The sequence below is a fragment of the Salvia splendens genome, chromosome 10, assembly GCF_004379255.2.
Source record: "Salvia splendens isolate huo1 chromosome 10, SspV2, whole genome shotgun sequence".
NCBI lineage: Eukaryota > Viridiplantae > Streptophyta > Magnoliopsida > Lamiales > Lamiaceae > Salvia > Salvia splendens.
Genome location: NC_056041.1, coordinates 3,103,617 through 3,130,956, shown reverse-complemented (window position 1 = coordinate 3,130,956; position 27,340 = coordinate 3,103,617). Strand labels below are relative to the sequence as shown.

The 27,340-nt window shown below is 37.2% G+C and overlaps 3 protein-coding genes across 3 annotated transcripts; 1 reads left to right on the top strand and 2 right to left on the bottom strand.

Annotated features, from left to right (window-relative positions):
• Window positions 1-1,273: 1,273 nt before the first annotated feature.
• LOC121753304 (ferruginol synthase-like) lies at window positions 1,274-3,185 on the bottom strand. Its single transcript, XM_042148559.1, has 3 exons — window positions 2,696-3,185; window positions 2,125-2,583; window positions 1,274-2,036 (listed from the first exon to the last, which is right to left on the bottom strand). Exons 1-3 carry the CDS (start codon window positions 3,125-3,127, stop codon window positions 1,431-1,433), a joined length of 1,497 nt encoding a protein of 498 aa, XP_042004493.1. The 5' UTR covers window positions 3,128-3,185; the 3' UTR covers window positions 1,274-1,430.
• Window positions 3,186-18,405: 15,220 nt separating this feature from the next.
• LOC121753378 (copalyl diphosphate synthase CPS1, chloroplastic-like) lies at window positions 18,406-22,723 on the top strand. The gene is made up of 13 exons (XM_042148669.1): window positions 18,406-18,601; window positions 18,693-18,770; window positions 18,857-18,924; window positions 19,002-19,296; window positions 19,393-19,579; window positions 20,358-20,572; window positions 20,652-20,772; window positions 20,869-20,981; window positions 21,077-21,306; window positions 21,402-21,616; window positions 21,700-22,045; window positions 22,129-22,308; window positions 22,378-22,723. Exons 1-13 carry the CDS (start codon window positions 18,499-18,501, stop codon window positions 22,597-22,599), a joined length of 2,373 nt encoding a protein of 790 aa, XP_042004603.1. The 5' UTR covers window positions 18,406-18,498; the 3' UTR covers window positions 22,600-22,723.
• Window positions 22,724-23,405: 682 nt separating this feature from the next.
• Window positions 23,406-26,437, bottom strand: LOC121752531 (probable folate-biopterin transporter 2). Its single transcript, XM_042147657.1, has 6 exons — window positions 26,264-26,437; window positions 25,640-26,168; window positions 24,753-25,012; window positions 24,571-24,666; window positions 24,335-24,505; window positions 23,406-24,259 (listed from the first exon to the last, which is right to left on the bottom strand). The coding sequence occupies exons 2-6, from the start codon at window positions 25,977-25,979 to the stop codon at window positions 23,654-23,656; spliced, it is 1,473 nt and encodes a 490-aa protein (XP_042003591.1). The 5' UTR covers window positions 25,980-26,168; window positions 26,264-26,437; the 3' UTR covers window positions 23,406-23,653.
• Between the last annotated feature and the right edge of the window lie 903 nt (window positions 26,438-27,340).

Below are 27,340 nucleotides of genomic sequence, written 5' to 3'. Positions count from 1 at the left end.
ATGGTAATGGTACGGAATTTTAGAAAATGTTGTTTTGTGTGTTAAGTGGAGAGGGAAAATATTATACTCCCTCAGTCCACAAAAAATATGACACTTTCATTTTTTACACTCGTTTTGAAAAAAATGAAAATAAATAGTTAAAGTAGAGAGAAAGAAAAGTAAGAGAGAGAATAATATAGACAAAAGACTTCTCTACATTATTCTCTCTTGTACTTTACTTAGTATCATTTTTTCAAAACGAGTGCAGAAAATGAAAGTGCCCTATTTTTCGTAGACGGATGAAGCATTTATATTAATGAGACGAACTTTTTCAAAGGAAGTGTGACATTGTTTATGAGACAAACTAAAAGAAAATTGTAACATCTTTTATGGGACGGTGGGAGTAATATTTGTTGCAATAGTAAAAAATTATTTGTTGTAATAAGATATGCTTTCTCGGTTTCCTTCATCCCCCATACATATAACTGCTCACATATATATGCTTAAATGTGTTGTTTAATTTTGTATATGTGATATCACAAATTTGTCATTGCACCATTAAACTACTATCAAAGTAAACACAATCAACATAATCGGAAGATAATTATTCCATTACAAAAAAAAAGATACTGAAATTCCAGTCTCCAACCCATTTCATAAATTTGGGATTCAAAATTAACCATGTGATGGAGCATGAGCATGGTGATGATGGTGAGCTGGACTAGGACCATGAGCATGGTGGTGGTGGAGGTGGTGGAGGCTTGGAGCATGAGCATGAGCATGATCATGATGGTGATGGTGGGGGTGAAGGTGGTAGTGGTTGCCATGGTGATGTGGAGCTTGTGCATGGTGATGATGTGATGGAGCATGATGGCTTCCATGTCTGGATGAGACAAAATTTAACAACTCCTCTTCATTTTCCAAGATGCTCTCGGTAAGATCCTCCATCAACCTCCAATCTTCGTTATGTACATCTTGAGCGATAGAAAGAGCAATGAAAAATAGGAGGCTACTGATCGTTACAAAGGAATACACACCAGACATTTTTTAAATTCTTGATGAAAATATTGACAGCAAAGAATTCTTTTTATATTAGAAAAATTACGTTAACAGAATTAATGTGCATTTAACTATTTAATTTCCTTCAATGAAGTTCATAAATATATGTATTTAAATTTCCGGTTTCGGAAATTAAATAGTATATTAATGACCAACTTTAATCGATACTACTCCGCAGGAGTACATAGTGTTGAAGCTTTTGTATTAAAAAAACCTATTCAAGGAGTAAATTTAATTGATAACAAGAGAGGAACGAAAATTTCATTTGAACTCAATAGATACTGCGATGTGAAGTTACATAACATAACAATAGTAGAAGCCATATTCTTCAAACAAGCAAGCCAAATTATTACAAAAAAAAAAAGTAAATAGTTGATATAAAGCGTTATGCCTCAATGGCTAAGGGGATAAGCCTTGAGTGGAACTGCCCTGCGCACTGCAATACCAAACATCTCTCCTTTGTGCACATCTTGTGCATTAGCCTCAACCTCAAGTTTCCAGTTGAAGTTGTGAATCAATGTCGCCACCATCATCGGCAGCATCCGGTTAGCGAACGACAAACCAGGGCAAATTCTTTTCCCGGACCCGAACGGGATGAGTTCGAAATCCTGCCCCTTATAGTCCATCTTCATGGTTAGGAACCTCTCGGGCTCGAAAGCCTCGGGGTTCGGCCAAATACTCGGGTCCCTCCCAATAGCCCATGCGTTGACCAGTATCTGCGTGTCTTTAGGGATGGTGTAGCCCCCGACTTGCACCTCCCTCTCCGCCTTGCGAGGAAGCAAGAGCGGGCCGGGCGGGTGGAGACGGAACACTTCCTTCATAACGGCCTCGAAATACGGGAGACGTGGTATGTCCGATTCCTGGACTTGATTCTTCTCCCCCACCGCTCTCCGAAGCTCTTCTTTCAATTTCTCGAGTTTCTCCGGGTTGATGAGGAGCTCCGACATGATCCACTCCACCGAGGTTGTTGTCGTCTCTGATCCTCCGACAAACAAGTCCTGTATGGTAAAAGTGGAGTGAGATATTAGTGAATGTAATATTTACTAATTACTATATATGATAAAGAAATTGAACAAAAGTACTAACCAATAGCAAATGAGTGATGTGTTTGGTGGTCAACTTATATTCATTTTCCTCGTTTAGAACATCAACCAACTTCTCCAACAAATCATTCTTCTTGACATAGGCCGCGTCACGGCGGCTCTCCTCCTGCCGCTTCTTGAGCAAGTCCTCCACGAGCACGAGCATCTTCCCGAAGTAGAGCTCCGCCTTCCGCTTGACTCCCTGCGGGTCAAACCGCTTGAGAATGGGGAAATAATCGGCGAAGTTGGGATCGCCGACGATGCTGGCGACGCCCTCCATGATCTCCCGGAACTCCTCGGTGGCGGTGGAATCGAACTCGGTGGCCTGGATGGAGAAGAGCGTGGCGGACATGAGGTTGAGCGTGGTGACGAAGGAGGCCTCACGGATGTCCACCACCCTCCCTCCCTCGCTGCACCGCTGCACGTAGGTGCGGAGCTGGTGCAGCTTCTCCTGCCGGAGGACCTGTCATAGTATGGGAGGGAATGGTAAAAATATACTCCACACGTATTTATAATATGTAGCGATACAGAAAGTTATGGAAATAAATCATATCATATCAAATAGGGGTATGAACCTGGCTGGTCTCGAGGCTCTTGACGGAGAAGATTTGTTCCTTGCAGATGCGGCGGAGGGCGCGCCACTCGGCGCCGACGTCCATGAAGGCCATGGAGATGGAGTCGTGGTCGTGGGCGTGGACGGCCTCGACCACGGTGCGGTTGAGGAAGTCCTGGTCGTGCCTCACGAAGATCTCACGCGCCATCTCCGGGGAGGTGACGATGACGGTGTAGACGCTGCCGAAGTGGAGGGACATGAGGGGGCCGTGGGTCTTGGCCAGCTGGGCCAGGGACTGGTGCGGCTTCGTGCCTAGCTGGAAGATGTTGCCCACCACCGGGAGGGGGCGGGGGCCCGGGGGGAGCTTGCCTCCGCTGCGGCGTTTCGGGGAGATGAGCAAGTAGTAAGTTAGGGCGATGGAGAGGAGGGCAATGGCAACAGTGGACAACTCCATTTTTGTTGATGTGTGGTGTGTTTGTTTGTGTTTTGCTTCCTATTTATATGCAATGGGTTTGGTATTTTTTTTTAATTAGGGAAATGGAGTCGGATGCGTCTATGAATTCTTTTCCTACTCTTTTTGGAATCGATATAATATTTAAAAGTGAACATCATTTGAATTCCGAGTTTTGTTGACTGCGATTTTGACTGTTGATCATTCCTTTCTATATTACTAGTATATTTGAAAGAGATAAGAACTTGTTTTTCCCCTACGTTTATCTTCTTATTAATTTTCTACCTCACCCAAAGTCATTACCTCTGTTCTTAATCTCGTTTGATATAGTGCGGCACTTAAAGTTAAAGTGAATTTGATGCATGTTGAAATTTATGGCGAGACTACTGGAGTAGTCCAAAATGACCATAAATGCATTACCTCATAAAACAATCTTGGAGAAAAGTTGATATAAATTACCAAAGAGTATAATGATTCAAGTATGAGTTAAATTTTTTAGAATTGCAAGATGTAAGATTGCGATTATTCATAATGTGCATTACAAGAAATCACTTGAATAACACTTATGATTTCTGGACCATTTCACTAAATCCAAATTTACAATTATATATATTACTACTATTAAACAAAAGATCAAGATACTTGTTTATTGACCAAATACAGAGTGTATTAATGAACATATCGGATTTTACTTATTTATTGCTCATTATTTTTGTTTTATACTCCCTTGAGTCATTTTTCTATATTGTGAAGTTCCAAAATAATTAAGTTATTTCTACTTTTAGTAACTAATAGTATAAAATTAGTTTATTGTATTTTACTTTGTTTACCATCCATTTAACACACTATTTTAAATTTCATGTAAAAAAGAAATGCATCAATTAATAAGGAACGGAGATAGTAAGAGCATGCACAACGGTGAGCAGGACGGCGTCCGTCCGTCCGTGCCAGCGGCACGAAGACGCTGTCCGCCGCTGCGCTCGCGCCGCTGGCACGGCGCTGCTCGATGCATCGAGCACGTCCGTGCCAGCGAGCAGGTGACATGGCAGGCGCTGATTGGGCAACGACATTGCCGTTGAATTTGAATATTTTTTTTAAAAAAAAATTGGTTTTAATTAAAAAAACCGATTAAAAATAAAAAATATATTTTCCCACTTCCCAAAAAAATTATATCCATTTTCTACCCACTTTCAATTTTTTTTTTCATTTTTTCCCCCAAAAATACACATTTTCATCTATAAATACCCCCACTTTCACACCAAAAAATTCACACTACACTACACAATTCTCATCTACATTCTCTCATTTCCATTGTCATCTACATTCTCTCATCTCCATTCTCAATCTTTCTTCCACTCATACAACATAACAATGTCCGGCCACGGCGATCACCCCCGGGCTCCCACGGTTGGAACCCCGATTGTTTCGGTTCACAACTGTTTCCTAGTCAGGAAACAGAATATTCAGCCCCTCCTCAAACCCAAAATTCGGGCGTTCTGGGTGGCTACCGGCCTTACCCGATTGACGACCAAGATGCCCCGAAGGGCAATACGGGTGGACACCTGAGCCTAGAGCGAGGTCGACCGGCCCCTCTCAAACTCCGACTCCTCCTACTAGCGGTGTCCGCACACTCCGGCGGAGATGGAGCAATTGTTCAAGGCGTTCTTGTCAATCTCCGAAGATCCGGAGGTTGGCACGAACCAATCCGGTGATCACTCTGTCGCCGGTACAATGAAAACCGGCCGGCGGGAACAATCGAGCGCAACGAGAGTATGGTGCGCAACGCCATCTACCGAGCCAATGAAGAAATCCAAAAGTTCCAGGGGTATTACCTTCAGGAAGAGCGGTCTGCGGGGAGCGGTCGGAGCGAGGTTGACGTCATCACTGCCGCGATGAACACCTACCAATCCATGAACTACAAACCGTTCAAGTACCTCAACATTTGGCAGGAGACGCGGTCGCATTCAAAGTATAGAGGAGGCGTAACATCCTCCTCTAGCGGCTCCTCCAAACGGTCAAGGTCAGTATCCCTATCCGACGCCGGCTCCGAAGACGTGGCTAGCCAACTCGCCGGAGCTAACTTTGGTAGCCCCGATGCCGGCCCGAGCGGTTCCCAACGCCGACCGTAAGGAAGGAAGAAGGCGGCGGCCAACCGCCGTCGCGCCGCGACTCCATCCGGCGATGCTCCCGAACCCGCTCCCGTGCCCTATGCGCCACCTCCACCCCCCACCAACTCGTTGTGGGGGATTTTGGTCCAACTCAATATGGCTGATAGGTCAACTATGACCCCGCGCAACTTCGATCGCACGAGGCCATGATATTGGGCCTCCAAAAACAATTGGGGGTAGTGCCGCCTGATGAATAGTCTTCCACGGGGATATTTTTAGCTTTAATTATGTAATTTTTAATTTTTAGTATTTTAATCATGTAATTTATAATTTTTAGGATTTTAATTATGTAATTTTTATTTTTTAGGATTTTAATTATGTCTTTTTTATTTTATTTGTAATTTGTAATATTATTTCAGTTTTTTTAATGAATTTTAATATTATGGAAATATTTTTATTTAAATTGAATAATAGAATGGTGGGACCCTTGTGCTCGTCCTTGCGGAAGAGCACAGTTGTGGGTGTTGTGCTCTTGTCTAAGAGCGGGCAGAAAAAGTGGGGCCGAGCCCACAATCGTGCTCGTTGGCAAGAGAACGGTTGTGGGTGCTCTAAGAGATGTAGTAGTAAGTAGGTCTAGTCTAGCTGTCTAGGCAACATTTTATGCTCAAATATTACTCCATAAACTTTTGACACATACTTGCGTTTGGTATAATTAAAGCATTCGCTCCATAATAATCAATATGCGTATGAACTAGTAGTATAAAATTATTGAATTGCTATATTAATCTCTTTGTCAAAGTATAAGGAGTATATGATTAAGTACAATAATTTAAACCTAATGTTATTAGCTCTATTTGTGTAGTAAGACAAAAAAAAAAGAGTAATACACAGTTTAATAATGGAGGGATCAAATAATTGACGGCGGCTGAAATTGTCTATTCGACGAGACTGCACCAGTCCACTTTGCCGTTTCAAATATTGACTAAATACAAACCACGCACAGTTTGATTAGTTTTTATCAGCAAATTTCTTATTTATTGATGTGCAGTACTAAAGTATGTGATAATTGTTATACCAACTTAATTCAACTTAATTTATAGTTTTTTAATTCAATTTAATTTATAGTTTCGATCGGAGTACTTTTTAAACATAACAAACAAATTATACCAACTTTCATTGTTTTGGAATTAACTAAAATTCAGCCTAAAGTTTTAGTGTTCAAATTATCGTTGTTCCAACTCTTGATTTATTAGATCAGGTGCATAATTAATGTGCATTGATAAGGAAGGTTATTACTATCATAATTAGTTATTCAATACATAAATAGTAATTACTTCAATCCATGCCATGAGACTAATTTTTCATGTAATTGGTGATGACACGAATGTCGAATATATTTGTCAACATGGAGAAAACGCATATTTTTCAAACGTTAACATCTATGCACACGGTAGACTTGCGGTAAGATTATAAATTAATTAATTTGTAGAGTTTGAAATATATACATGGTACTGCATTATAACAATTTTCTCTAAATACGATTCATATGACAATTTTCCGGTTTTCCCTAAATTAAATAATAAGTCATCAAACTACAGTTCCATGCATTATTTTTCCAATAATTTAGCGTAACGAAATTGATTATCTTCTCAAAACTATCATTTAGTTAATTAGTAATTAGCATGAGAACTGTATTTTTTTCATTAAGTTTTCTCTACGCAAATATACGGTAATATACTAGTAGGGGTGCATTATAATGATAACCCAAATTTCCTTAATAACCCTATAACTAAATCTGGACCACACATTTTTAAAATCACGTGGTCTAGAGTCAAACTTAGCTTTCCTTCATAAAAAATGCGCAGAGGGTAAATATGTCATTTCACTCATTTAATTTCTGAATTTCGCTCATGATAAGATTTACGTATCCAAATTTCGCTCATTTAAATACGTAAAATCTTATTTCCCATGATATACAGATGTATGAGGTTCAGTTACACGTATGTATGTATGTATGTACATGGCGTCCGAGTCTTTTATATTGATGTGGATTGGTTGTGGACTAGATTCAACATGGATAGAGTAAATTGAATTGTGTTTTGACAGTCTGCATAATCGTGTGGATGCATAATAAATTCTTGTCAGTTATCATTTTATCAGTCAAAAGTATCATTTTATCAACTCAGAGTATCATTCTATCCGGCAAAACTATCATTCTATGCAATAAACCTAACATATATCATTTTATCATTTTGTCAGTCAAAAGTATCATTTTATCAACTCAGAGTATCATTCTATCTGACAAAACTATCATTCTATGCAATAAACCTAACATATATCATTTTATCATTTTATCAGTCAAAAGTATCATTTTATCAGTCAAAAGTATCATTCTATCCGGCAAAACTATCATTCTATGCAATAAACCTAACATATATCATTTTATCATTTTACGTGATATTTGGCGAAATTCAGAAATTAAATGAGGGAAATGACATATTTACCCTCGCGCTTTTTTTATGAAGTAAATCTAAGTTTGAATCTCAACCACAAGATTAGAAAATATGTGTGGTTCGGATTTGGATATAGGGTTATTACGATATTTAGGGGTTATCATATGATCACAACTCTATACTAGTAATATGTCAATTAATATATTTTGAACCGTAAAGAAATCTTGGTACCTATTTTATTTTTGCCTTCAAAAATTTCGGTGCAATTTCTCTATTTTCTTCTTCTGCAATCCTTAAATTTTAAATCCTTTGTAACTCAATGTATCATTTTTTAGGACTCAAATGCCTAAGAAATGACATGATTTGTTAGCTGAATTTTATCTCTATTTTATACTGAAGCATATTCAATTGGAGATTTATTAAAGTTGGTTTTAGTTTACAATGTTAGTTGCATCACTTAATCATACTATGATAATAGTATTTCAGATTACAAATTTGCACAATAGCTTTTTTGTTAGTCAAAGCATTAGCTGAGAAAATCAATTAGGAGTACTAGTTCAACAAAGGACAATTAAAAACTAAGGCAAGAGTTGACTAATGAATACCTAGCTAATAGCGGAGAGTACAAACTTGATTTGATTTGATTTGATTCACAAAAAATAAATATTAGACTATCGTGACACTCACCCAACTCAACCAAACCTTAATCAACCTTTTAATAAAATATTTATTTCTTTATCCTCCACATACACAACCCTCCCTCAATTCAACCCACATCAATTTTTTTACTTCCATCAGTGACCCCAACCCAACCCAACCCAACCCAATTAAATATTTTCTTTTTCATATATTTTATATTAATATTTTGATTTATAATTAATTTAGATATTTTAAATAATGTCTAAAAATTGTAATAAAAAAGTATATGATTCAAATTTAAAACAGAAAATATTAGATATTCAAATAATTAAAGCACAATATAATAATAAATTACACAGATTAAAACATACATGGCGATAATAGAAATAAACAACCCAAAATACAAATGAAGAGTGGGATATACAAGAATGAAAAGAAAATTAGTTTGTTTGTGAAGAGTTTTGCATGCTTAGTGGGATATATATAGAAAAAATGAAGCACAATAAAAAAGTAGTAAATAATAAAGAAATAATAAAAAATAATAATTAATCATAAATAAAATGAACTAGTTCACGTGAATTTTTCAGAAGAGGGGCTCACATGAATATTTTGAAGAATAATTCACATGAGTTTTGAAATGATATATAAAGATAAAAATAATAATAATTAAATAAATTAAATTAATAACTAAAAGTAATAAAAATATCATAAATTCACAATGTTCAAAATATTCAAAATTTGATCTAAAATATTTACATTTCATATTTATAGTATACAATTCTCAAACATATACATAATTAAATTAAGTAATAAATCAATAATTAATAGTAAATAAAAAAAGTAAAAATAATAATGCATTGACCCAATAGAAAATGGACATGTGTCATTTGCCCTCCCCTTTAGGTTGGTGATGTGAATCAAATTTACATTGTTATTCCCATCACTTTACATGATTTATATAGTTTGATGCTTGCAAAAGTGTGTTTTGTGGTGTAGGAAGATGAGTAAATGGTGAAACAAAGAAGGAAGCTCAGAGGGTGAAAAGCTGTGCAGAAAGCTCTCAAAAGTGGCCACCCGGCCGGGTGAATTTCATGCCCAATAATGTACCCGGCCGGGTGATTTCTGGAAGGCAGCGAGAGGACAGAAAGCTCTCAAAATTGGCCACCCGGTCGGGTGAATTTTATGCCTAATAATGTACCCGGCCGGGTGGATCAATTTAACTGCAATATTGCGGTTTTATGCGGCAGTTTCCATAGGATGCAGGAGGAAAAAAAGGCTGAAAAAAAAAAGAAAAAGTGAGGTGACGTTTTGGGGGGGAAAAAGGAAAAAGGAGGAAAAAGGTGTCAGGGAGTTGACGGCTGAAAAGAGAAAGGAGAGAAAGAGAGGAAGAAGAGAGGAGGAAGGTCCGGCCTACTCTCCGACGATCCGACTCCAAATCCCAACTCCACTCATCAAGAGCTTGAATCCTACGGTTTTAATTACAAATTCACCATTTGTTTAGGCTAAGCTTCCTTTATTGCTCCAAGTTGTAATCTAGGCTTGTATGGATGTTTTCACACCATTGATTTCATATGTTTGTGTCCAACAATGTGCTCAATATTTATTCACTATGTTTTTGGCTAATAACATAGTGATGTTAATTCCTCTGCTATTGTCTCTTTAACATAGTTTAGGAATGATTGATTGTTGGATTGCTATCGAATTAGAATTTTTCAGAGGATAATTTGATAGTGGATTAAGTAGGTGACTATAGTAGATGATCTTTTATTCCTGCGCTTCTGCAGGAATTTAATATCTTCGAAAATTAATTCATGGAACAAGTGTTCAGCTGACTGTGAATTATACGTCGCAAACATGTTCAGTGCACGCGATTAGGTTGATGTTTTAATCCCTTCGTATGTTTCATTGTTAAAGGTGTAGAATAATACAAGCCTCGTGAGCAACTTGGAGTGACATCTTTCTCCATTTTCGTACCTTAGTTTGTAAATTTAGTTTATTAATTTTGTCAATTCTTGTTAAATAACCTACGCCTCCCTGTGGTTCGACACTCGAAGTACTACAGTCGACTCTGTACTCTTGCAGATAGATTGTAATATTAGAGCTATTTTATTAAACTTGTGTGTTAATAATCCATTAAATAAACTTGCAGTTTTTTATTTATTGAGCAAATGCTCAGGCCCACAAATGCGAGCCCACGAAGTCTTACTATTAATTTATTGCAATAATCATGATCAGCTTGTACTAGTGACTGGCAAAAAAATCTAATAATTTCGCCAATCATGATAAAATATTTCTCCCTAGTCTACTTTTAAAGAATTTTTCAATTTGACACCACATTTAAGAAATTATCTGACTGTATAAATGAAAGTAAGTGGAATGCGTGACTCATTTTGTCACGGCCGCCCTTACTAAGGATAGTGAAGACGGGGAAAACGTGACGAGGGGAGGGAATAAGGAGCGGGGAAGAAATGGGAGACACAATAAAAGTTGACACTTCATGTAAAAAATTGATTAACTTACAAAAGGGAAAATACTTTAGTCTACAAAAACATTTTAGTTTATCAAAAGAAAGCAACGGAATAAAGTCTGAAAGTATTTGACACAATAAAGTCATACGAAGTAAAGTAAACTCTTGTGACATCGGTTTTCAAAAGTAGCAGCGGAAATAAGTTATCAAAGAGAGTCATAGGATGACGCCTATGTATGAAGACACAACGCATCCAAATTCCCTAAGCCGACTCAACATCCATCGCAACACCCCGCTCAACCTGCACATAAAGAAAACATATGCAAGGCTGAGTACTTGATATACTCAGTGGACACACGCCAAAATATTTAATAAAAGCTATGTCATCCATACCATAGTGAACTCGAGTTTTAACATTTTAGAAAAGAATATCATCGAGTATCACAAAACAATTTCGTAGACTAGCCAGTCAAAACAATCTCCCCACTTTCTCCACAATCAATCAATCACATCCTCTGTAACTCCCGTACTTTTTAAGTACTAATTAAAATATGTCGTGAATTAGTCAAAATGAATTTCTGTCGTCATGCTATGCTTCTCGTTGTTTTTCTTTGTAATGGAGTATAGTATTTACGTGCTTGGTATGAAATGAGACGTCTCTTTTATTTAAATGATGGAGGTTACTAGGAGACGTGTTTGAAAGTCTCGTTGAAGTAATGGCGTTGATGTTGCTATACTTGGCATGATTTAATGAGATGGTTGAGATGGATTTTATAGTACTTGGAATAACACCAAGTTACTACGAGACAAATAAAAGTTTGTCTAAACGAAAGAAAACGAACAAAAATAAATATAAGAATTTGGGCCGACCCAAGTAAATAGAAATTAAAGTCCCAATGTACTTATTAAAATTTTAAAAGAGTGTTGTGCCATCAAATTCTCTTATATTTTCCCAACTTGAGCCCAACTCTACAAATAATATGTTGGGCCCAATTTATTCATAGAAAATTTTGTGCAAGCCCAAAAAACCCTTTCCTCTCTTCTCCTATGCCAACTTCTCCACTCCATGGAGACTCTCCATTTTCAAGTAACCTTCCACCTTCCATCTTCCTTAATCAATTCTGTAAATCAAAGGTCACACAATTAATAGAATTTCCTTGTTAATTAATCTCCTCTCTTTCCCTTTTCACATCAACATTTTCAAACAAATTCAGAGAGAGAGACGAGAGAGAGCCGAGAGATTCAAAGGGCTGCCTTATCCTCAATTCAACACCCAAGTTTACATCGCGAGGTATAATTTCTTTCCCTTTCCCGAATCATAAACTTTTAGCATCGTTCATAGCATATCATCACACATTAATCCCACAAGTAATCCGATCAAACAACTTAATCTAACACCTTAAATCCAAACGCCAAAAAGAATATAACTTTGAATGAGAACTTATCTTGCGGGTTGAATCGGGGTGGTTCGGAGTTGTTCCGGGCCTGTTCGGAGTGGTTTCGGGGGGGAGGCAGAGGGCAGCGAGCAACGTCCTCCCTTCTCGTTGCAGCGGCGGCTGACGAACAGCAGCGACGGCGACTCTGGCCGGACCCTGCGACGGCAATTCCGGCGAGGAGGCTGCACAGCTGCGGCAGAGAGCAGCGTCCTCCCTTCTCGCTGCAGCGGCGATTTCCACCGAGGAGACAACAACGACGGCGACGCACGGCTGGCCCGGCTGCTGTCTGAATCAGCCGACGGATTCTGGAAAATTTCTTCAATTGCCGACGAGAGAGAGAGAAATAGGGAGAGAGGTTTGAGGCGTGGAGAAGATGTGGGAGTGAAATTTGGGCCTTTTGCCTTGTGAAAAAAAATGATGATTTGGGCCTCATTATTTTATTCTTGTTGGGCTCATTTCTTTTAATTGGAGGAATACAGTGGGCTAAGTAAATAAATCTTTGAGCCGTCAATTAAATTAAATCGCGGGAAATTATTTAATTAATTTCTGAATAATTCGAGGGATGAATAATTTTAACATAAGTCCGAGATAAATATAAGCTTCGAGGGGAAATAATTGTGATAATTAACTTTTGCGCTTGAATAAATTTGAGGCTTCGTAATTCGATACCGTGGAGAAAAATACGAGGAGCCAAATGAGGAAGTATTGGTGAAAGCGGCCGACCGGCGTCGCCCGCGACGCCTTGGGCGGCAGCCGAATAATCGAAAATGCACGAAAACCGAGAAACGAGATAAAAGACTTTAATTAGAGTGCATGCATTCTAAATGTTTTCTTTCTTGAGATTGATGTGTACTTTATTTTTCTCAAAAAGGTTGTCCGCATGCTCGTTAAAGTCGGATCGAGAAGTTTGTTAAGGAAATTACTAAGCTTTTGAGGTGGGCTCTATTACGTAAACTCCTTTATTTGCAATGATATGTATATGGTGAGATAAGGGTGGTTAAATGTTATGTCATGCAGTATTTTATGTTTTGAATTGCCTATCTGATTGTCTACTAGAATAATGTTCTACTAGACTTTGATGGTTAACGAATTCGGGTTTAACTAGGGTCTAAGCCCTACTTAGGCTAGTGCATTGATGGGGATCGTGAGCCGTCCTTTGGGTCGGCCGGTCCAGTGATCGAGTTTGTGGATACATTCTCGTTTCACATGATGGTTCAGATATGGTACATGATGGAGGATGACGATGATATTTGTCTGCGTGGACACCATTTTATTTATGGAAATGATCTTAGTGTTCTCGGCATTTTTAAAGTAAAACCCGAGTTTCACTCAACGATGGCTTGACATAACTTTATTGATAAAATATTTTTTGGGCATGAGTTCACTGAGTGCATCAAGTACTCAGCCCCTGCATGTGTTTTCCCTATGTGCAGGTTGAGCGTTGACGAGGACGGAGGATGTTGAGTATTTGGACAAGGACCGTATTCAATAAATGTTCTGGTTGCTATTGTGTCTTCATACATAGTAGTAGCCAACTCTCAAATGCTTCCGCTACTCTAAGTTTTAAAAATCTTATGTTTCCGTAATCTGTTGGACTATTTTCGTATAAACTTTGTTGCTTTCGTGTTTGCAGACTATGATTTGCAATAAAGTTTCATCTTTTGGATCTATATGTCGAACCCCTTGATTGTTTCCCCTTTCTTCCCCGCTTCTTAATTCCCCCATTAGTCGCGACCCACCGTACTTTCTATCCTTAGGAAGTGCGGTCGTGACATCCTCTTACCATAGTGCGACGATAGTGTGGCCACACTATTCGCACACGAGACCGGCCGACTAGCAACGACGGCTCCCGATCCCACCTGTGTACACAACCTGATAGGGTTTGCGGCCCTACTCAGACCCGAATTCATTTCACACATAGCCCTATATCCTAACGGAGCAAGCTCAAACGAACTAGGCATCAGACAACAATCTCAACATCAAAACAATCACAGCCTTATAGCCTAACGGAGCAAGCTCAAACGAACTAGGCATCAGGCAACAATCTTAACATCAAAATAATCACAGCCCTATAGCCTAACGGAGCAAGCTCAAACGAACTAGGCATCAGACAACAATCTCAACATCGAAAACAATCATGGCATGACATAACACTTTAAACCACCCTTATAGCTCCACAATTATACTTTAGAAACGTAAAAGAGTTTAGTTAAGAAAGCCCACTTCGATTGCTTACAAACACGGTTCACAACTTTATTGAAATCCTTGCTCTTCGTACCCCACGTACGCATAACAACCCTTATCAACATCATAACCACATAATACAACACAATCAGTTTTCTATCAACACATTACTCATGCATGCCCTATCGTTCCTTTCATCATTTTCTCATATTGCCCATCCCAACATTCACCATCATAAACGATACGAACCCTTTGGCATACATCAACGTGCAACGCATAATCACATCATAGGATAAGTTCTTACTCACGCATGTATCACGTATTTCATTCAAAACTTGCCAACAAGACTATTTCAATCAAGACATGAATCTGGCAGAACAGCGCAGTAGTTTTATAAAAATCATTAAAAATCCATCCGATATCATTTGAAGCTAAAATTTGGTCACCACAAATTAGACACATCAAGGTTCATCCAGTTAAAAATCCACACCAAAATCACATCTTTAGGTTGGTCAAAACCAAAAACGAAACTCACTGGACGAGAATACAAATTCTGACAGGACTGCGCAGTTCAATTGAAAAATTCGTTAAATATTCATCTTACTTCAAAAGAGGCTGAAATTTTGACACAACACCGAAGACACCTAAAATTTCACTCAGTTAAAAATTCGTGCTAAAATAAGATCGTTTGGTCGGCCAAACACTCGTCGGAACCTACTGTCCGAACACCACAGTTTTCATGCTCAAAATTTACAAACTAGGGTTTGTCTATCATTCATCCACACATACATATTCATGCTTTCAACACATATTCCCGCTTCAAAAACGACATCACAACCATGTTCTCCTATTTACACATAGCATTCACCAACGAATCATCCACAACCTCACACATACACATATATAAACGCATATCCACATACTTTCTCATGCAAAACATCAATCCCAACCGATTAATTTTTAGATCTATGATTTCTACACTCACTATATGCATGAGGGGATCAAGAAACATGAGTTCAATGGAAAGGATGAGAAAGAGAATTGAAATATACATTTCTTGTTCAAAAATAATCGGTAGGAAAGATAATTGATGCGATTATTCGATGAATCTTGAATTTCCAACTCCAAATTGATGCAAGAACAAAGGATTGGTGAAGAATTGGTGGAGAAGGAGAGGGAGAGAGGAAAAATCGTGTGGGAGGAGAGAAGAGAGGGAGGCGAAAAATATGATGGCTAGGGTTAGGGTTCTTTTAATTTATAGTCTAGGATAAATCCCATAATTAAATAAAATAATTAAATTGTGGGGGAGTAAAATAAAATCCCACAATTAAAAATGAAAGTAGGCGTGTGGAATGGGAGAGATCAAGGAAAAAAAATACTTAAATCCTCAAATCAAATAGGAATAGGATTTAAATTTGGTAAGATATGATAAGATTTAATTGGATTTTAAATAAAGGAATGAGACAAACAAGATACCAATTAAATCCACAAAATAATTCCTTCTCCTAATTACTAGGAGATTTCGAAAATCTCAAGGGATGGCATAATTTGGTTTGGATTTAATTTTGATAAATATCCCAAAGCAATTAATTAAATCCAAGAAAGAAAGTATTATTTCCAATAAATAGGAGGGCCGAAAATTTCAAATAAAATGGCTAGAATAATTATGCATGATCCCATTTAATTTAATTCACACATTGGAAATTTAATCACATTCTTTCACATAACTCGCAACAACTAATTTCATATAATTAACTCAATCACATAGAAATTAAATTTCATAATTGAATTTCCCAAAACAACATCCTCATAAAAAAACGTCACAAATTTTCGGGGTGCTACACATTTTTAGTACTCCGTTTTATCATGGAGTGTGAATGTAAAAATTTAATAGACTATGAGATTTCATAAAAAAAATAATACAAATTTAATTATGGAAAATTTAAAATAGCATAATAATTATTTAAATAATAGATGGAAGGACTGGCATTTACTTTTAAGCTGGACTTAAATAGTCAAGTCCATAAAATATCTATATTTGACTAATTAATTTCTTGATTTTACTGTTCTTCGTGACTAATCAATGTAGAATTTTGTGCAACTCTTACTGGCTTTAAATTTCAATTGATTTAACTGCTCTTCGTGACTATTCAATGTAGAATTTGTGTAATTCTTACTGGTCAAACAAACATAAAGCAGCTCAAAAGTCTCTTATTATTTATTTAAACAAAAAAGGTTATATGGATTCATCCCAAATAATTTGTTTGTATATAACTGCACCGATCATATTATAATAAATGAGTATCACTCAACTTATGGAGAAGAAGATTCTATCTCTGGGATAGAGCGATTTGCAACATTAGAAAGTAGCAGCAAGGTGTGAGTTGCATCCACAATAGTAATCTAAATTTTCATACTGTTGCGGCTAATATTAAAATATTGATACTGTTGCGTATTGTTTCAAAATACTAATCTAAATTTTCATACAATCGTCTTATAATCCACTAACAAAAAATCATGCAATTTAAAAATATTTATTACAGTTTTTCATTATTACTTAAGAGTTAGTATTAGTTATAGTAATAAAGATTTAGTAGTAAATTTTATTAGATTTTAGTAATTATAAATACATTAATTTAAATAGTTATATATAAATAAATAAAAGATGGGGCGAGCATTACCTCTATATAAATTACTACTTCCTCCATCTCACCGAAATATGTCATTTAGGGTTGGTTGGTACAAGTTTTATTGTGTGATTACTAAAACAAGAGAGAAAGAAAAAAAATGTAGTTGAACTTGTGTAGTGTGGATGACAAAGTAAAAAAGGAGAAAAAATTATCATAAATCGATATAGACTATTTATGTGGGGGAAATAAAAAAAAATATGACCTATATTTATTGACAGAGGGAGTACTACTATTGGACTGATATGCAATTCAATTTTTTCAAAGCCAAGTAGCTAGTGTTAATTTATTTTATTTTAAGATTGGACTGATATGCAATTCAATTTTTTCAAAGCCAAGTAGTGTTAATTTTTGTTATTTTAAGAATACTGTAAAATTAAATAAATACGTAGTCTGTTTTAGATCAATTGATTGTAATGGCAGGTGTGTTTCTGCATGACGAATCTTATAATACTACTATCCAGATATATTAACAATTATACTTATGTACGTCAGCCGCCTGAAGAATCACATATATATATATATATATATATATATATATATAAAATTATTGATCCACTTGGCCATTATTTTATTACACTACAAAAAGGCCATTTACCAAGCACCAATGCCAAACATAGTTTAAATGTGCTCAGAAAATAGCGAGCACCTTCAACTGTGCTCGGCAACATACTGAGCAAAACTGAAGGTGCTAGCCAATATCAGAAACAGGAGTGTTTATAGCGAGCAATTTCGAGCAGGTCAACGTGCTCGGCCCGACAATCCTATCAACAATGGCAAGCATCATTTATATGCTCGGGGAATGGCAAGCACCAAACAAGTGCTCGGCATATATTAAAATAAAGACTTATGAAATTATTCATGGAATATATACGTGTTTCACTGTGCTCTGTAAACAATGTTTATTTTATAGTGTTAGTACATAGTTACAAAGCAGTAATTGAATATAGGTAGCAATTAGCAGGTAAAAATTTAGAGATCCGAACGTTATATAAAAATGACAATATTCAACATGACTGTTCAAATATCATCCCGGCAAGTTTACGAATTGTTGATTAAATAATTATCGAAGACAGAGTTTCTGCACTGTCGAATAAATAAAATATTTTAATAAGACAAGTCCAACCTGATGGATGAAATAATATTGCCGGGAAATTTCATTTTCCTAGTGTTTGTTTAGACTTGTAATTTGTCGTGTAGCGTAGCTAGAAAAAATATAAAATTCCAAATATTTCACATAAAATATATTGAATTCAATTAAATTGTGGAGTAATTGTTTTCCAGTCGCTTCTCATCTGTATATTCATTTATTATATATACACCTGAATCTCCATGCTACTGCATATCGGCAAGCAATTTCTTCCCACATTTCCATTCAATTAATCTCTTAAAAAATCTGAATGGCCTCTCTTTCCTCTACAATCCTCAGCCTCTCTCCGGCGGCTGGCGGTAGAATTCCATCGTCCTCGGCTAAGCTTCCCTTGCAGGAATGTTTCGCCACCAGTAAGAGCTCCATGTTCCGGAATCTATTTATCATCCAATATAAATGGACAATTTATAGTAATAAATACTTTTTCTATTTTAATTTTGGCAGATGCATGGATGAGCAGCACTAAAAACCTCTCTCTCACTTACCAACTTAATCACAAGAAAAATTCAAAGCTAGTTGCAGGTAAATTATAAACTAGCTTAATTATCATTTAACAAATTTAAATATATACATTTATATAATTACTGATTTGGATTTTCAATTTACAGTTGCAACAGTAGATGCTCCACAGGTGCATGATCACGACGATTCCACTCTTCATCAAGGCCATGATGCGGTAACTACTAGCATTAAAACATTACAACTTATTTATTTAAAATAAACTAGTGATATTAATTATTTATTTTCTTGTAGGTTAACAATATTGAGGATCCGATTGAATTCATCAGAACGTTGTTGAAGACGACAGGAGACGGGCGCATAAGCGTGTCGCCCTACGATACAGCGTGGGTGGCGATGATCAAGGACGTGGGGGGACGTGACGCCCCAGAGTTTCCCTCCAGCCTGGAGTGGATCGTACAGAACCAACTCCAGGATGGATCTTGGGGCGATCAGAAGCTTTTCTGTGTCTACGATCGCCTCGTTAACACCATTGCATGTGTTGTAGCCTTGAGATCGTGGAATGTTCACGAAGACAAGGTCGAAAGAGGTAGGGAGCCCGTTTTATTTATCACTAAAAATACTTTATTTTAATTTTTCTAAATTTTTTGATGATGAATTTTTTGTTCGCGTTACTTGAATATAGGAGTGACGTACATCAAAGAAAATGTTGATAAGCTCACGGAGGGAAATGAGGAGCACATGACGTGTGGTTTCGAAGTCGTGTTTCCGGCGCTGCTTCAAAAGGCCAAGGGCATGGGTATCAAAGATCTTCCTTACGATGCGCCCGCGGTGCACGAGGTTCATCACACCAGAGAACAAAAGTTGAAAAGGTTAAGCGTTAACCTAATCATAATTAAGAATTATTATTAGAAATTAACAGATTTTAATTTAAATTAAGATGTCATAATTAAAAAGATTACTAAACCCTACTTCAAATTTGTTTAATCAATCATTCGGACCGTCCCTCTCAGTGATATACAGAATAATACCACCTCTGTTCTCTGTTCATAAGTCATAACTAATAAGGCATATTTTTTGTTCGCCACATGCAAATGACGCAACAAATGAACCGATGGGATTTAAAATAATACTAGGTAGAATAAACAATTACAACTAGGAAGAAAATTGTTGGATGTTGAGTCAATATACTCGCCTTATTGACGCGACAAATTATTTTTATAATTTTGATTTTTATAATTAATATATTTAAGAATTTCATAGTACTATTTTTTATTTTAATTTTTTACTTCCTAAAAATTTTAGAGAAAGAATATATGACATAAAGTGATTGAAAAAGTGAAGTGAATAATACCATTTTAGGTACTCAAACTATAAAAAATATCATATTTAGTACTAGAGAGAAATATAAAAAAAATATCAAATCTAATACCTAGATATGAAAGTCCGAAAATACCCTTCATGCCTTGGGGGTATTTTTTGTGCAAAATTGTGATGAATAGTGAAAAAGTATAAAAAATGTGATTACACCTTAGTTCATGGACTACCCACGATATTTTTAAAGTTTAGGTACCATTTGTGTGCAAAACGCATAGTTTAGGGACCATAGTTTACTCTTAATTAAATTCAAATGTCTATTTTCCATTGCAGGATTCCACTTGAGATTATGCACAAAATGCCAACATCATTATTATTCAGTTTAGAAGGGCTGGAAAATTTGGATTGGGACAAACTTTTGAAACTGCAGTCAGCTGATGGTTCCTTCCTCACTTCTCCCTCCTCCACCGCCTTTGCTTTCATGCAAACCAAAGATCCAAAATGCTACAACTTCATCAAAAACACTGTAGACACTTTCAATGGAGGAGGTAATTAAATACATTATGATTAATTAATTAATTAATTGTTCTAATTATAGTTCTAATTATTTGATTAATTACTCCGCAGCGCCACACACTTATCCCGTCGATGTGTTCGGAAGACTCTGGGCGATCGACCGGCTGCAACGCCTTGGGATTTCTCGCTTTTTCGAGTCGGAGATTGCTGAATGCTTAAGCCACATCCACAAGTATATACATACATACATACATGACTTAATTTAAATTAATTAACATTTAAAAAAAATTGAACAGAAAATTAAATTACTTACCTATTTGAATTGCAGGTTTTGGACAGATAAGGGGGTTTTCAGTGGGAGAGAATCTGAGTTTTGTGATGTTGACGATACATCCATGGGAGTGAGGCTTCTAAGAATGCATGGATATGATGTTGATCCAAGTTTGTATATTTTTAATTATCAATTACTAAGTAATAATCTTCTTATTTTCATTCAAGTAGATTAAATTAAATAGTATTATTTTTTGTCTACACAGATGTTCTGAGGAATTTCAAGCAGAAAGATGGAAAATTCTCATGCTACGGCGGGCAGATGATCGAGTCACCTTCTCCGATATACAATCTCTACAGAGCTTCTCAACTCCGGTTTCCCGGAGAGGAGATCTTGGAAGATGCAGCCAAATTTGCCTACGATTTCTTGAAAGAAAAGTTAGCTGAAAATCAGATTTTGGATAAATGGGTTATATCCAAGCATTTGCCTGATGAGGTATCCATCACTCTTTCACTATAATAATAGAATAGTGTAACTTTCAACATTAGTCATACCTTGGATTCATAATACTAAATTTAATTCAACTACAGATAAAGTTGGGGCTAGAGATGCCATGGCTGGCCACCCTACCCCGCGTGGAGGCCAAGTACTACATCCAGTACTACGCCGGATCCGGTGATGTATGGATCGGAAAGACACTATACAGGATGCCGGAGATCAGCAACGACACGTATCACGACCTAGCCAAGACTGATTTCAAGAGATGCCAAGCGCAGCATCAGTTCGAATGGATCTACATGCAAGAGTATGCCCTAATTCATTTTGTGATTACACTAACTTTTGTTAACTAATTCCTAACTCAGATATCATTGACATTGGATTGAACAGATGGTACGAGAGCTGTGGCATCGAAGAATTCGGGATAAGCAGAAAGGAACTTCTCGTTTATTACTTCATGGCAGCCTCAAGCATCTTCGAGCTCGAGAGGACCAACGAGAGAATGGCGTGGGCCAAATCCCAAGTCATTTCTAAGATGATCACTTCTTTCTTCAACAGCGAAACTAGATCGTTTGAGGAGAAACAAAGCCTTTTGAATGAGCTCGGAAATATCAATGGCGTGGACAGCATAAACAGCCGGGAGAAAGAAGATGGGGCCGCGGGCATGGTTGTGGCCACCCTCACTCAGTTCCTCAGGGGATTCAACCGATACACCAAACGCCAGTTGAAAACCGCGGTGAGTAAATTACTAGTAATACTAATGTTTTATAGTCCATTAGTCCTAAGTTGCTTGTATAAAATAGTTTCTTCTGTTTACAGTGGAGCGTGTGGCTAACGAAGCTGCAAGATGGTAAAGCAGACGACGCAGAGCTCCTAACCAACACGCTGAACATCTGCGCGGGCCATACGGAAGAGATACTCTCGCACAACGAGTACAAAACTCTCTCCAACCTAACCACCAAAATCTGTCACCATCTTTCTCTCATTCAGACCCAAAAGGTAGACCTCAAACAGACACATTATTATGCGTATAAACATATTATTGATGTATACATGTTGTGACTATAGGAGATGGGCGTAGATGGGCATATCGCAGCCATAAAAAATAAGGAACTAGAGCAAGACATGCAGATGTTGGTGAAGTTGGTTCTAGAGAAATCTGGGGGCATCAACAGAAATATCAAGAAAACGTTTTTGGCAGTGGCCAAGACTTATTATTACAGAGCATATCATGCTGCCGACACCATTGATACCCACATGTTTAAAGTGCTTTTCGAACCTGTCGAGTGAATAGTTTGTTTCCATCTCTTACTTGTTTATATCGCCCTTGATAGGGAAATAAATGTCACATAATCGTTTATTATTTTGTATCAATAAGTGCAATCATAATAAAAATTTATGTTTTTTGTACCAAGTATTCGTTTACGTTTACACAAGTATTTTGATTGGATTATGAGAAATAGAATTTGTTGAGATATGTATGTATGAGTTGTCATTGAAAATGAGAAATAAATATAAAACCCATGAAATGTTTCATGCTTAACAGGCCAGGCCCACTATATGAATTAAGCGTGGCCCATAAATTGCAGTCAGGCTTAAAAGGCCATTCTTAAAGCCCATTATAAGAATTAAACGCAGCACACAAAGATTAGTTATCATCTGTCGCGCAACTTTGGGTCCACAATTTTATCATTTTATGTGCCATTTTTCTAAGTGTATATAATTATGTAAAAATATGGTCTTACTAGTATGAGACATAATTTTGATGTATTTTGTACATATTAATTTGATGTTTAGTTATCTATGGAAAATGATTTGTTACATACCTTATATGATCTTCTTATGCACGCACCATCTTCGTTCGACACAAAATTTTGTTCGTTTTGTTTTATATATTTAGTTTGATTCTAATACATTAATAAATGTTATTAATAATTTATTTAAACTATAGGTAGGTAAAGTATGATAGATAATAATGTAAACAAGACTCTTGTCTCTCTCTTACTTTATCATTTCTTAACTCTAACTATTTATTATCATTTTTATAAAACAAGTGCTAAAAAATAAACTGGACTCTTATTCGTGGACGGAGGGAGTAATATGTACTGCGATATTTCAGTATACAATTTACTAACTGTGTCGTCAAAATTTCAACAGTACACGTTGATAATATCAATCCTCATCCTGACCGCAAAATTCAGTAATTTCTCAAAAAATATGTATATATAAGAAGATGAATGAATAGCATGAACTAACGAAATGGCCATTTCCCAAGTTAACTCAGGAAATATGTATGTTATAGGCCTTGCTTGTGGACTGTGGTGCTTGAACACCTTCTGCAGTCCTAACTACCGCCATCCATGCGGTCCACAAGCGCAACGAGTTCTACGTCATCGGGCTGCTCTCGAGCTTCAACAGCCTCTTTCATGTTGACAACATCATCAGAGAGGATAGAAGAGGTTGGATCTGCTCTAGGAACCAAGAAGAGCAGGAAGAGCGGGGCGATCCTCAGCACGTTCCTGATCAGAATGGCGAGCCACATGTTCCCAAACTCTGTTCGTGTAACGTTCAAGACGTGGAGCAGGAGCCCCCCCAGCCACGAGGAAGTGAGGAGGCCGGCATTGTCTATAGACATGAGCAGGGCAAAGAAGGTGCCCTCAATGCCAGGTGGGCACATCTTGGAGCTTAGAACAAGAAGTGGCATCCATTTGAAGCGTCCGATCATTTGGCTAACGCTTGCATCAACCACCATGAACACAAAGTCGGGCACACCGAGCCACAAGTTCCATCGCAGCACCAGCGCCAGATCCAGCATCCCTGAGAGGCAGGATAGGATCTGAGCCCAAAAGAGGAGATCGCGGAAGGGGTAGTCTTTTAGGCCGTATTGATATAGTATAGCACCGAGGAGCGAGCCCACCGAGCCTATCGCCATGATGTAACCAATTATTTGCTGCATAAACATCATAGTTTAGTACTCCACTAACATATTGTAGCATAAGTGCTAATGAGATCAGTTGACAAGCACCTTAGAAAATGAAGGGCCGGATGGTGAATCCGTCACCCAATAGAACATCCCCTCGGAGACGTTTAGGCCCAACGAGAAGGACAAGTACATGTACAAGCATGGCCTCCACATGTCTGGCAATTTCAACGTCTGCCACATAGCTTTACCAGCATTGGCTAAGTTCTGGCTGATCTAATTTCAGAAACCAAATAAGTTTTACTCCATTAGCATTCACTATCCCAGTTATGGATTAGTACCTGTTCATAAGCAGAGACGGATGCGCGTTGTTCCTTGAGCAATATACCAACTACGAAGACGAGACCAGCTGGTATCGTTAACAAGCCATATGCACCCTTCCATTCAAAAGGCAATATAAAAAGGTTTAAAAATCACATTTTCAGTAGCTTATGTGTCATGAACAAAAGCAGAGAAAGCTAACCTGTGGCCCAATTAGGTGAACAAATATACCACTCAAAGAGAATCCCACGAGAGCCCCAATCGAGGAGCTCAAGGAACATAAGCTTTGCATGTCAGCTGCCAGGGAATGATGAAGGCCGCTTTTCTGTGCCACACATGCATCGATAGTAACATCTGCAATTGCAACACTGGCGCTTGATGCTGTCAATGAAAGCAATGCTAATACTATGTGTAGTCCCGGGTGCAGCGACAAGAACAGCATGGAGATGATTCCTAGGGAACCTGGAAAAGGAAAGTTTGATAGCATAATCAAATACAGGCTACAAAACTTTGAATTTGAGAAATAAATGTTTGAGGAAACTCTGATGCCTCTAAAGTTTGTAAATGAGAACTATTTTTCTTGTTGGCTCAAGAAACATGCTGCATTTCTGATTGAAAAATGTACACTAATTCAAAATCCCATTTGAACTTTATAAACAATGAAAAACCTTTACAATAGGGAATTGAGACAGTTAGCTCATTTCACATAGATGAATTAGGGAGCATTGCCACATAAAATCACAATATTTGAACAATCACAGTATATTCTGATTTACTTGCTATACCAAATTTTTGAGACAAACAGATCTTTGGAGAAAACCTCACTCCACAAGTACTCTCTTTATCAGATAACTGGTAACACGAAAAAATCATTACTCATTCGACATCACCATTCATCCAAGTTAAGGGCCATCGACTAGTAAGAACTACACGAACATACAACAGAGGAAATCTTTTAAGTATAGCATCAACACAAACACAAACCTAATTCAACAAAATTGATGCACTAGCATTTGGCAACCTAGGCATCCATCCCAAAGAGGCAATAACAAGAACTCCACAACTAAATAAGAAGATATAATTAATTACCAGCAAAAACGAAATAAGGTCTCCGATGATACCCCGAAATGGGAACGACGTCGGTTAGGATACCCCAGAGCGGCTTGACGATCCAAGGAAGAGAAGTGATGCCGGCGTAGACCTGAGCCTCAGATGGCTGCACCTTCTGCACATCCTTCATGTAAAACTGCGTCCCAACTCTTGCAAGAGCTCCACCTAAGCCTTGGCTCACGCCATACACACTCACCACTCCAAACACAAAGCTCCAATGCAATTCTCTCGCAAGCATCTTAAACCAATGCACAGGGCTGCACAAAATTCTCTCCCGCGCTTCCTCGCCGTGACTTGGGAGCCTCTCTTCCTCCCCCATCACTCTGCAATCTACAACAACCGGAAAAATCTGATCTTTTTTCAAGATTTGTGAAGGGAGCTCAGAAAAGTCAACTTGGATCTTGATTTGACATAGAAATGAAAAGGGTCAGAATCCCAGATGGGATTTCGCAAATCTTGGATTCAGCTCTCATGAATCTTGTGAAAAACCGATGATTGATTTCTTCATCTGAGAGGAAAAAAGATGGAAGCTTTGGATTAATGTGATAACTAGTATTTATTGGCTATGGCTATGCATTTGAGCAGAGCATAACTGTTGCTTACTTGACAAATAGCAATGGTGCAGATCTTCACAGAGGCAAGGTATAGTTTTGCTCAAGATCTTTCCTTTTTTCGCTTGTGCGAAAGATAATGTCAAAATCAGATAGCGAGAAGGAGAAAGTTCCAAGGCAAGAGGTAGGTTGCTGAATGCAACGGATTACATTTCAACCAACATTATAAGTACTACTCCTATATTAAAATTCTCGGATCGTATATTATCACATTTTTTCTTGACTTAAATAATGTTATGCTAGCTCAGATCGTATATTATCAGATTCTTTAACAAGTTCATTTATCAAGATCGAGGGAGGATGATTTAGAGTTGAAATAAAGTGAAAGATAATCCATTTATTTTCAAGTGTTGAAATTTAAAAAGTGCGAAAAGGGTATTTTCTTTTCGTACTTCAATCAGTATTCTAATTTTGGACTTGCACTTTTATTATTGCTAATCAACCTTACAAGATGACAAAAGAGATGAGTTACTCCTTCGAAATCAATTTAAATTCAGACCATATGACTTCCAATGCTAGGAATATTTTTTGAGTTAATTTAATACTCACTCAGTTCCGCAGTAGTTTGAGTCATTTCATTTTCTGCACTCGTTTTACAAAATTAATAGTAATAAATAGTTAAAATGAAAAGAGAGTAAAGTATGTGACATAACAAGGTAGATAAGAGTATTATCTACATTATTCTCTTACTTTATTTTTTCTTCGTTTTAACTATTTATTATTATTTTTAAAAAACGAGTGCAGAAAAATAAATGACTCAACTATCGCGGAACAGAGGGAATAGTAGAAAAATTCACCAGTTAAGAGATATTGACTGATGAATGGTTTTACCTCATACAAGTGGAAGAAGTAAATATGAATTTTTTTCTCAAGAAAGAAAGTGGGAAATAAAATAACATCTTATTATAGTTTGGAGATAGTTGACCAAATTAGTGAAATTATTGGACAAATAAAGCAACTTAATTATATATGCCTGTCCGATACGGGAAATTTGGCATACTATCGATAATTGAGTTAATTTTAGGTGAAACTTTTGATTGATTGAAATATAATCAAGAATTCTAGCATG

Excerpts from the sequence above, each read along its gene's own strand:
- LOC121753304 (XM_042148559.1), bottom strand. The coding sequence starts at position 3,127 with ATGGAGTTGTCCACTGTTGCCATTGCCCTCCTCTCCATCGCCCTAACT. Across the intron at positions 2,584-2,695 it reads AGAGCCTCGAGACCAGCCAG|GTCCTCCGGCAGGAGAAGCT; the intron begins GTTCATACCCCT and ends ATACTATGACAG. Across the intron at positions 2,037-2,124 it reads ACATCACTCATTTGCTATTG|GACTTGTTTGTCGGAGGATC; the intron begins GTTAGTACTTTT and ends TTTACCATACAG.
- LOC121753378 (XM_042148669.1), top strand. The coding sequence starts at position 18,499 with ATGGCCTCTCTTTCCTCTACAATCCTCAGCCTCTCTCCGGCGGCTGGC. Across the intron at positions 19,580-20,357 it reads AGAGAACAAAAGTTGAAAAG|GATTCCACTTGAGATTATGC; the intron begins GTTAAGCGTTAA and ends TTTCCATTGCAG. Across the intron at positions 21,307-21,401 it reads CCAAGCATTTGCCTGATGAG|ATAAAGTTGGGGCTAGAGAT; the intron begins GTATCCATCACT and ends ATTCAACTACAG.
- LOC121752531 (XM_042147657.1), bottom strand. The coding sequence starts at position 25,979 with ATGGGGGAGGAAGAGAGGCTCCCAAGTCACGGCGAGGAAGCGCGGGAG. Across the intron at positions 24,667-24,752 it reads TTCACCTAATTGGGCCACAG|GGTGCATATGGCTTGTTAAC; the intron begins GTTAGCTTTCTC and ends TTTGAATGGAAG. Across the intron at positions 24,506-24,570 it reads CCGTCTCTGCTTATGAACAG|ATCAGCCAGAACTTAGCCAA; the intron begins GTACTAATCCAT and ends TTCTGAAATTAG.